At 45.5% G+C, this 10,775-nt stretch overlaps 2 protein-coding genes across 11 annotated transcripts in view; both read right to left on the bottom strand.

Annotated features, from left to right (window-relative positions):
- The window catches only part of BAALC (BAALC binder of MAP3K1 and KLF4), a 1,274,875-nt gene that overhangs the window by 789,089 nt on the left and 475,011 nt on the right, over window positions 1-10,775 (bottom strand). The gene's annotated exons all lie outside the window — the stretch shown is intronic.
- Window positions 1-10,775, bottom strand: part of LOC126960890 (circumsporozoite protein-like) — a 109,737-nt gene that overhangs the window by 55,241 nt on the left and 43,721 nt on the right. Inside the window, exon 3 of the mRNA XM_050800711.1 lies at window positions 5,419-5,503. Coding sequence (XP_050656668.1) covers window positions 5,475-5,503 — 29 coding nt within the window. The 3' untranslated portion in view covers window positions 5,419-5,474. The remainder of the gene's footprint in view (window positions 1-5,418; window positions 5,504-10,775) is intronic.

Below are 10,775 nucleotides of genomic sequence, written 5' to 3' on the forward strand. Positions count from 1 at the left end.
CAGTGTCTCATGCCTATAATCCCAGTACTTTGGGAGGCTGAGGCAGGTAGATCACTTGAGATCAGGAGTTCGAGACAAGCCTGGCCAACATGGTAAAACCCTGTCTCTACTAAAAATAAAAAAACTAGCCAGGCACAGTGGCTCATGCCTGTAATCCCAGCTATTCAGGAGGCTGAGACAGGAGAATCACTTCAACCCGGGAGGTAGAAGCTGCAGTGAGCCAAGATAGTGCCACTGCACTCCAGCCTGGGTGACAGAGTGAAACTGTCTCAAAAATAAAAAAAAAAGATCAAATTTGCCACAACACTCCCTTAAGCCAAAACCTAATCCGGATAAAGGCCTTAACTCACTTCAGTCCTATGAAGGCTGAGAGGTGAGGACTCTGTAGAAGAAATGTTTGAAGCTAGCAGAGGTTGGTCCTTGAGGTTTAAAGAAAGAAGCCATCTCCATAACCTAAAAGTACAAGGTGAAGCAGCAAGTGCTGATGGAGAAACTGCAGCAAGTTATCCAGAAGATCTAGCTAAGCTCATTAATGAAGATGGCTACACTAAACAACAGATTTTCAGTGTAGACAAAACAGCCTTCTATTAGAAGAAGAGGCAATCTAGGACTTTCATAGCTAGAGAAGAGTAGGCAATGCCTGGCTTCAAAGCTTCAAAGGACAGGTTTACTCTCTTATTAAGGGCTAATGCCACTGGTGACTTTAATTTGAAGCTGGTGCTCATTGACTGTTCTAAAAATCCCAGGGCCCCTCAGAATTATGCTAAATCTACTTTGCCTATGCTGTATAAATGGAACAACAAAACCTGCATGACGGCATATCTGTTTACAGCATGGTTTATTGAATATTTTAAGCCCACTGTTGAGACGTACTGTTCAGGGAAAAAAAAAAAAAAATTCCTTTCAAAATGTTGCTGCTCAAGAACTCTAGTGAAGATGTACAAGGAAATCAATGTTGTCTCCATGCCTGCTAGCATAACGTCCATTCTGAGAGTCCATGGGTCAAGGAGTAATTTTGACTTTCAAGTCTTACTCTTTAAGGAATACATTTCATAAGGCTATAGTTGCCATAGAGTGATTCCTCTGGGAAAGTAAATTGAAAACCTTCTGAAACGGGGCCAGGCGCCGTGGCTCACGCCTGTAATCCCAGCACTTTGGGAGGCCGAGGCGGGTGGATCACAAGGTTGGGAGATCGAGACCATCCTGGCTAACACGGCGAAACCCCGTCTCTACTAAAAATACAAAAAATTAGCCGGGCATGGTGGTGGGCGCCTGTAGTCCCGGCTACTCGGGAAGCTGAGGCAGGAGAATGGTGTGAACCCGGGAGGCGGAGCTTGCAGTGAGCCGAGATCGCGCCACTGCGCTCCAGCCTGGGCGACAGAGCAAGAGTCTGTCTCAAAAGGAAAAAAAAAAAATGGTTTCTTGAGATGGAAGCTACTCCTGGTGTGAAGATGCTATGAACATTGTTGAAATAGCAACAAAGGATTTAGAATATTCCACCTTCTGAGCTGATAAAGGACGGGCAGGGTTTGAGAGGATTGCTTCCATTTTTTTTATTTTTCTTTTTTGGCTGCTCCTTACAGAGCACGGCTAACTCCCAGGCAGTGTGCCCAGAGTCAACTGACTCCAATTTTGAAAGAAGTTCTATTGTGGGTAAAATGCTATCTAACAGTGTTGCATGATACAGAGAAATCCTTTGTGAAAGGAAGAGTCAATGTGGCAGACTTCATTATTGTCTTATTTTAAGAAATTGCCCCAGCCACCCCAAACTTCAGCAACCACCACCCTAATCTGTCAGCAGCCATCAACATCAAGGCAAGACCCTTCACCAACGAAAAGATTGCAACTCACTGAAGGCTCAGATGATCATTAGCATTTTTAACAATAAAATATTTTAGGCTGGGTGCAGTGGCTCACACCTGTAATCGGGTGGATCACCTGAGGTCAGGAGTTCGAGACCAGCCTGGCCAACATGGTGAAACCCTGTCTCTCCTAAAAATACAAAAATTAGCCGGGCATGGTGGCAGGCGCCCGTAATCCCAGCTACTCTGTAGGGCTGAGGCAGGAGAATCGCTTGAACCCCGGGAGGTGGAGGTTGCAGTGAGCCGAGATCGCACCATTGCACTCCAGCCTGGGGAACAAGAGTGAGACTTTGTCTCAAAAAAATAAAATAAAATATTTTAAATTATGTACATTGGAGTTTTTTAAATACAGCATTTTTAAATTTTCTGTTTATTTTTATTTTTATTTTTTTGAGACAGGGTCTCATTCTGTCACCCAGGCTGGAGGGCAGTGGTGTGATCACAGTTCACTGCAACCTCGACTTCCCTGGCTCCGATGATCCTCCCATTTCAGCTTCTTGAGTAGCTGGGACCACAGACGCATGCCACCATGCTCAGCTAATTTTCGTATTTTGGGTATCACCATGTTGCCCAGGTTGGTCTCAAAGTCTTGAGCTCAAGCAATCCACCTACTTCAGCCTCCCAAAGTGCTGGAATTACAGGCATGAGCCATCGCGCTTGGCCTGTTTTTTAAACATAATGCTATTGCACATTTAATAGGTTACAGTATAGCGTAAACATAACTTTTATATGCACTCGGAAACAAAAAAATTTGTATGACTCACTTTACTACAATATTTGCTTTATTGTGGTGGTCCGGAACTGAACCTGCAATATCTCTGAGGGATGCCTGTGATTTTATAAGCATCTGTGCATTTTTTCCCTAAAGAAGCCAAGCATACCCACTGGATCCTGACTCACAGCCCATGTAATCTTGTACTGCACACAGTTCTATAAGCATGTTACCCAGCTTCCAATTTCCAAGCATATTAGGATTCTGGCCAACAGAATGTAGACAAAATGTGCTGCATTCAGATACGGTCTTTAAAATTTCTTGTAAAATACTTCATTCTGTCTCTCTCACATGTCCCCAAATCCAGAGGATTCTGAGATGGAGTCTGAAGCCCTGGAACATACCGGAGGCCCAGATAGCAGGCTGGTCCCTGAGTGACTGCGGGGCGGGGTGCAGAGCACTTCTTCTTCTTTTTTTTATTTTTTGAGTTGGAGTCTCGCTCTGTCGCCCAGGCTGGAGTGCAGTGGAGCGATCTCAGCTCACTGCAAGCTCCGCCTCCTGGGTTCACTCCGTTCTCCTGCCTCAGCCTCCCGAGTAGCTGGGACTACAGGCGCCCGCTGCCATGCCCGGCTAATTTTTTGTATTTTTAGTAGAGACGGGGTTTCACCGTGTTAGCCAGGATGGTCTCGATCTCCTGACCTCGTGATCCGCCCGCCTCAGCCTCCCAAAGTGCTGGGATTACAGGCGTGAGCCACCGCGCCCGGCCAGAGCACTTCTGCAGCCCCAGCCTGGACTGTGAAGCCAGCAAGAAATACTTTGTTGGGTTAAAGTAGAGAGGTTTCAGGGTTGTTTGAAACAGTAGCCAGAATTCCTCATCCCAACTTATACAGAAATTAGTACCAAAAGTGCTGTTAAAACACACACACACACACACACACACACACACACACACAAACTTGTGCCTCAGTTAGTAGGCAGCAAGGGAACAGATTTGGCAGAGTGGATGACTGGAGATCTGTTTTATAAAGTGGCAAGCTGTGGGCGGTACCTCACTCCTGTAATCCCAGCACTTTGGGAGGCCGAGGTGGGTGGATCATCTGAGGTCAGGAGTTTGAGACCAGCCTGGCCAACATAGTGAGACCCCCGTCTCTACTAAAATAAAAAATTAGCCGGGTGTGGTGGCACACATCTGTAATCCCAGATACTTGGGAGGGTGAGACATGAGAATTGCTTGTACCAGGAGGTGGAGGTTGCAGTGAGCAGAGATCATGCAACTGTACTGCAGCCTGGGTGAAGGAGTGAGACTCTCTTTCAAAAACAAAAGGCCAGGTGCGGTGGCTCACGCCTGTAATCCCAGCACTTTGGGAGGTCGAGGTGGGTGGATCACAAGGTCAGGAATTCAAGACCAGCCTGGCCAGCATGGTGAAACCCCATCTCTACTAAAAATACAAAAAATTAGCCGGGCATGGTGGCGTGCACTTGTAATCCCAGCTACTCGGGAGGTTGAGGCAGAAGAAATGCTTGAACCCGGGAGACGGAGGTTGCAGTAAGCCGAGATTGCACCACTGCCTTCTAGCCTGGGTGACAGAGTGGGACTCCATCTCAAAAAAAAAAAAAAGAAAAATGCAAAAAATTAGCTGGGCATGGTGGTGGGCACCTGTAATCCCAGCTACCCAAGAGGCTGAGGCAGGAGAATTGTTTGAGCCTGGGAGGCGGAGGTTGCAGTGAGCTGAGATCGTGCCATGGCACTCCAGCCTAGTTGACAAAGTGAGACTCTGTGTCAAAAATAAAAATAAATATTAAAAAAAAAGACTGGCAAAAAATTTGATAAAATTGTCACCTGTGCCTATTGAACCTGTAGCTCTGTAGGAAGAAATTAGAAAACAGCACATTAGTACTGTGTGTTGGTTGTTATTGACTGCACTGGACAGACTATTACAAGAAAGTGATGAGCACCAGAAAAACTGGCCAATTTACAAGCAGAAGTAAAAAAGGAATAGAGTCCAGAAATTCAGTGTCCTGCTGAGTTGGAAACCCCAACATTTTTTAGACTCTGAACTGGAAGATATGAGAACAAACAAGGCTTTGAGTAACAAAGTTCCAAGAAAATTTATGAGTTGAACAAAGTGGATGAGCTTTGTGCCAAAGATCAAATTAAGGGAGTGGCCTTCTAAGCCAGGTATGGTAGTGTGAGGTGGCAACCATTAAGTTGGAAGAGGTGTGGGGGAAGAGGGAGGCAGAAGGGAACTAAAGAAAATAAGGCAGGCTTAAAAACTATGTCTAGGAAGAAACTTTGGGTTACTGGCACATGGAACTGACTGGAGGTAAAGAGATGGGAAGCCTACAAAGTTTTTGAATCCAGGATCCCAAGTTTTTTGCTTTTGACTGTTCAAAGTTTTAAGCCCCCAATCTTGCTCAAGAAGGGCATTCCCCAGATATACACTTCAGTTGTGGCGGGGGAAGATGATGTGCAATGAATGAAAACCATGCTAGAGGGTGGCTGCAGGAGCCACAGAAAGCAATAGAAAGTTCCTCCCAGAGAGAAAAATTAGAACCTAATTGAAGGCATGAACACCTAGAGGATTTCACATTTTCTCTTGACCAATGACTGCTGTGTGTCTTCTATTTTCTCTTCCAAACGTGAGTGATAAAGGCAGCAATTCTGTGTTCCATCATTTTATATTAGCATGGCAAGAGGCAGGGCCAGTACTAGAATGAGGCAAGTGAGATGGCTCGGGCACAAAATGTAAGGGGGTGTTCATTCTCAGGCTGGTGTAAGTGCTGATTTGGCACAGAAGGAGCCACATCCACACCTGACAGTAGGTGACGCACATCAACACCTACCTTGTAGGTCTCCCTTTTTGAGCTGAAGGTAGTAACTGGCTGGGACTTTGAACTGTTCATCTTCGCAGGTGGAAGGGGCAGTATTCTATGTGTAGAAGGAAAGATGAAACAAATATTTGGTTAGCAGAAGCAAATATTGGCTGTTCCCCAACACCTATGCTTTCACTTCCTTGGCACACCAGTAGGCCATGTTTCCTTGTTCCTTTGCATCCAAGTGGAGCAATGTGACTGTGTCCTGTCCAGTAGAATGTATGCTGTCCAACAGAATAGTATGCAACTTTAGGCCTTGTGTTAGTCCATTTTGCATTGCTATAAAGGAATATCCGAGGCTTGGCAGTTTATAAAGAAAGAAGGATTATTTGACTCATGGTTCTGCAGTCTATACAAGCAGCATGGCACCAGCATCAACTTCTGGCAAGGGCCTCAAGAAGCTTTCAATCATAGTGGAAGGCAAAGGAGGAATAGGTGGGTCACATGGCAAGAGAGGGAGAAAGAGCAATGGGAAGGAGGTCCCAGACTCTTTTTTGTTTTATTTTGTTTGTTAGAGACAGAGCCTCGCTTTGTCATCCTGGCTAGAGTGCAATGGCACAATCATGGCTCACTTCAGCCTCCACCTTCTGGGGTCAAGCAATCCTCCCATCCCAGCCTCCCAAGTAATTGGATCTACAGGTGCATGTCACCACACCTGGCTACATACACACACACACACATATATATGTTTGTTTTTTTGAGGCAGAGTCTCACTCTGTCACTCGGGCTGGAGTGCAGTGGTGCAGTCTTGGCTCACTGAAACCTCCGCCTCCCGGGTTCAAGCAATTCTCCTGCCTCAGCCTCCCAATCCCTGTAGCTGGGATTACAGGCATATGTCACCACGCTCAGCTAAGTTTTTGTATTTTCAGTAGAGACGGGATTTCACTCTGTTGGCCAGGTTGGTCTCAAACTCCTGACCTCAGGTGATCTGCCCGCCTTGGCCTCCCAAAGTGCTGGAATTATAGGCGTGAGCCACCGCACCGGGCCTATATATACATAATACATATAATATATATGAGATGGGTCGAACTACCTTGCCTAGGCTAGTCTCGATGGGTCGCACTACGTTGCCTAGGCTAGTCTCGAATTCCTGGGCTCTGATCCTCCTGCGCCTTGGCCTCCCAAAGTGCTGGGATTACAGTCATGAGCCACCATGCCTGGCCCCAGACTCTTTTTTTTTTTTTTGAGATGGAGTCTCGCTCTGTCGCCCAGGCTGGAGTGCAGTGGCGCAATCTCCACTCACTGCAAGCTCCGCCTCCCAGGTTCACGCCATTCTCCTGCCTCAGCCTCCCGAGTAGCCGGGACTACAGGTGCCCGCCACCGTGCAGGGCTAATTTTTGTTTTGTTTTGTTTTGTTTTTTTGAGATGGAATCTTGCTCTGTCGCCCGGGCTGGAGTGCAGTGGCCCGAACTCAGCTCACTGCAAGCTCCGCCTCCCGGGTTCACGCCATTCTCCTGCCTCAGCCTCCGGAGTAGCTGGGACTACAGGCGCCCACCACCTCGCCTGGCTAGCTTTTTGTATTTTTAGTAGAGACGGGGTTTCACCGTGTTAGCCAGGGTGGTCTCGATCTCCTGACCTCGTGATCCGCCCGTCTCTGCCTCCCAAAGTGCTAGGATTACAGGCGTGAGCCACCGCGCCCGGCCCCCAGACTCTTTTTAACAACCAGATCTCCTGTGAACGAATAAAGCAAGGACTCACTCATTATCTCGAGGACAGCACCAAGTTATTTATGAGGGATCTGCCCAATGACCCAAACACTTCCTGCCAAGCCCTAGCTCCAACCTTGAGGATCAAATTTCAACATAAGATTTGGAGGGAATAAATACCCTAACTATATCAGGCATGGCCCCTAAAACCTCTGGTGCAATCATCTCCTGCCACCAGATGCAAACAGTGCAGTGGAGCTCTCCCAGGCTCTAAAAGGCAGCAGAACCACAAGACAGAAGGAGCCTTGAAGTCTTCCTTGTTGGAAGTGATATGTCTGTGAAATGCAATGTTATAAAAAGTGGTGTCAGAGATAGGCTGCTGGGGACAGACAACTAAGGAAATCGGAGAATTAGAAACATTACATTTTGGCTGGGCATGGTGGCTCATGCCTGCAATCCCAGCACTTTGGGAGGCCGAGGTGGGCAGATCATCTGAAGTCAGGAGTTTGAGACCAGCCTGGCCAACATGGCAAAACCCCATCTCTACTAAAAATATAAAAATTAGCTGGGCATGGTGTTGGGCACTTGTAATCCCAGTTACTCAGGAGACTGAGGCAGGAGAATCACTTGAACCCGGGAGGCGGAGGTTGCAGTGAGCCAAGATTGCGCCACTGCACTCCAGCCTGGGTGACAAGAGCAAGACTCTGTCTCAAATAAATAAATAAATAAATAAGAAAAACATTAAATCTTATTATTGTCATTAATAGTAGTTTCTAATTCTTTCTCTCAGTTGGACAAGGCTATGCTAATAATGCTGTGATTGTGGATGAAATCTTCATGTGCACCAGTGGGTTTTCGTATTTTAAGCCAAGGATAAATGCTGCCTATGCAGACCACAGACTGATAGCTGTTGCTAGATCAGCACTAAATAGTCTCTCCTAGAATTAAAATAATATCTCAAAGCACATGTCTTGATAGTACGTGGGTAGTGGTGCCTTCATCTATGAAAGACTGTTTTGTATAATAAAGTTGTTTTTAATAGATGAGTCAAGTAATTTTTTATTGAGCTTGCTTCAAAATTGTTTGGTCATTTTCTGTATAATGAATAAGCTTTACCGTATGCTTTTTTGGAAGTCTCTCTGTCCATCACTCTCCGTTAAAAACACATCACAAAATGAATAGAACTGGACATCATATCTGTGTTTTGCTTCCACTTATCTTTTTGTTTTTAATAAGACAGGGTCTTCAAAAAATTTATATTTCATTTTTATTTGTTTATTTAGAGACAGGAAATAGCTCTGTCACCCAGGCTGGAGTGCTGTGGTGCAAACAGCTCACAGCAGCCTTGAACTCCTGGCTCAAGAGATCCTCCCACCTCAAGCCAGGCGCGGTGGCTCACACCTGTAATTCCAGCATTTTGGGAGGCAGAGGTGGGCAAATCACGAGGTCAGGAATTAGACCATCCTGGCCAACATGATGAAACCCCGTCTCTACTAAAAATACAAAAATTAGCTGGGCGTGGTGGTGCATGCCTATAATCCCAGCTACTCAGGAGACTGAGGCAGGAGAATCACTTGAACCCGGGAAGCTGAGGTTGCAGTGAGCCGAGATCGTGCCACTGCATTCCAGCCTGGCGACAGAGTGAGACTCTGTCTCAAAAAAAAAAAAAAGAGAGATCCTCCCACCTAGGCCTCTACTACTAAAGGCACACACCACCATGCTTGGCTTGTGTTTTTTTTTTTTTTAAGAGAGATCACACTGTGTTGCCCAGACTAGTCTTGAACTCCTGGGCTCAAGTAATCCTCCCACCTTGGCTTCCCAAAGTGCTGGGATTGCAGGCAGGAGCCGGCCTAAAAGTTATCCTTACTGCTACTCACTCATTTAAATTAAAAAACATGAAAGCAACCTAAGATCATCTAAACAAAATGGGCTTAAATTCCCTAATCACTAATAAAAAACAAAATCAAACGTACTAAAACCTAGACGGTAGGAGAGGAAATGAAGGATGTTTGGCATTGGTGAAAGTAGATATCAATGGGTGCATGTGTTCACACCCAAAGATTTCCAAACATCAATCTTGATTCTTACTTACATTATGAAAACTAAGATGTAATTTCCAATTATGTCTGTGGTTCTTGAGTTATGAACATTTCTTGAGTTATAAACCACTCTGAGAGTCTAATGAAAGCTATAGATTTTACTCCCAGAAAAACGCATATAAATACACACATAAAACTTTGCATATAATTAATTGTATTGCCTTGGAAATGTTTTTCCTTCTCTTAGAAAATTATTTAAAAAGTTTTGCTTTTCTAATTTGGTTTTTCAAGTAAAAACTAATGACCACTTTTTGAAAATTAAAATAAATTTAAAAATTAAATGAATGTAAATAAAGTAAAATACATTAATTTTAATATTAATTAAATTAAAATAAATACAAGTTGTGCACATAGAGAAAAACAGAACAAAAAGTAAATTTTAATTCTGCTCAAAAGAAATTTCAACAAAAACAATGCTGCCCCTTTGGCTTAATAAGTTGTGTGATCTTTTAAAAAATAAGACAAATGGCCGGGCGCGGTGGCTCAAGCCTGTAATCCCAGCACTTTGGGAGGCCGAGACGGGCGGATCACGAGGTCAGGAGATTGAGACCATCCTGGCTAACATGGTGAAACGCCGTCTCTACTAAAACATACAAAAAACTAGCCGGGCGAGGTGGCAGGCGCCTGTAGTCCCAGCTACGCGGGAGGCTGAGCCAGGAGAATGGCGTGAACCTGGGAGGCGGAGCTTGCAGTGAGCTGAGATCCGGCCACTGCACTCTAGCCTGGGTGACAAAGCAAGACTCCGTCAAAAAAAAAAAAAAAAAAAAAAAAAAATAAGACAAATATGTTCATTACCATAGAATTGACTTTAAGTCTTGCTTTGATGGAAGTGAGTGTTGAAACCCTGCCTCATGAAGGTCTGTGTTAGTAAATGGAATCCGTAGTCCAGTGACCAGTTGAGGATGGGCTGGGATCAAGAACACCAGGATTGGCCAGGCATGGTGGCTCACGCCTGTAATCCCAACACTTTGAGAGACCGAGGCAGGCAGATCACCTGAGGTCAGAAGTTCAAGACCAGCCTGGCCAACATGGTAAAAACCCATCTCTACTAAAAAATACAAAACTTAGCAGGGCGTGGTGACAGGCACCTGTAATCCCGGCTACTCAGGAGGCTAAGTGGGAGAATTGCTTGAACCGGGGAGGTGGAGGTTGCAGCAAGACGAGATGGCACCACTGCACTCCAGCCTGGGTGACAGAGCAAGACTCCATCTCAAAAAAAAAAAAAAAAGAAAAGAAAAGGCCAGGAGGCTGGGTGCAGTGGTTCACGCCTGTAATCCCAGCACTTTGGGAGGCCAAGGCAGGCAGATAACCTGAGGTCAGGAGTTCAAGACCAGCCTGGCCAATTTTGTACTAAAAGTACAAAAATTAGCTGGGCATGGTGGTGGGTGTCTGTAATCCCAGCTGCTTAGGAAGCTGAGGCAAGAGAATCACTTGAACCTGGGAGGCAGAGATTGCAGTGAGCTGAGATCGTACCACTGCACTCCAGCCTGGGCAACAAGAGCGAGACTCCGTCTCAAAAAAAAGAAAAGAAAGAAAAGGCTGGGCGCGGTGGCTCATGCCTGTAATCCCAGCACTTTGGGAG

The sequence above is a fragment of the Macaca thibetana genome, chromosome 8, assembly GCF_024542745.1.
Source record: "Macaca thibetana thibetana isolate TM-01 chromosome 8, ASM2454274v1, whole genome shotgun sequence".
NCBI classification, from domain to species: domain Eukaryota; kingdom Metazoa; phylum Chordata; class Mammalia; order Primates; family Cercopithecidae; genus Macaca; species Macaca thibetana.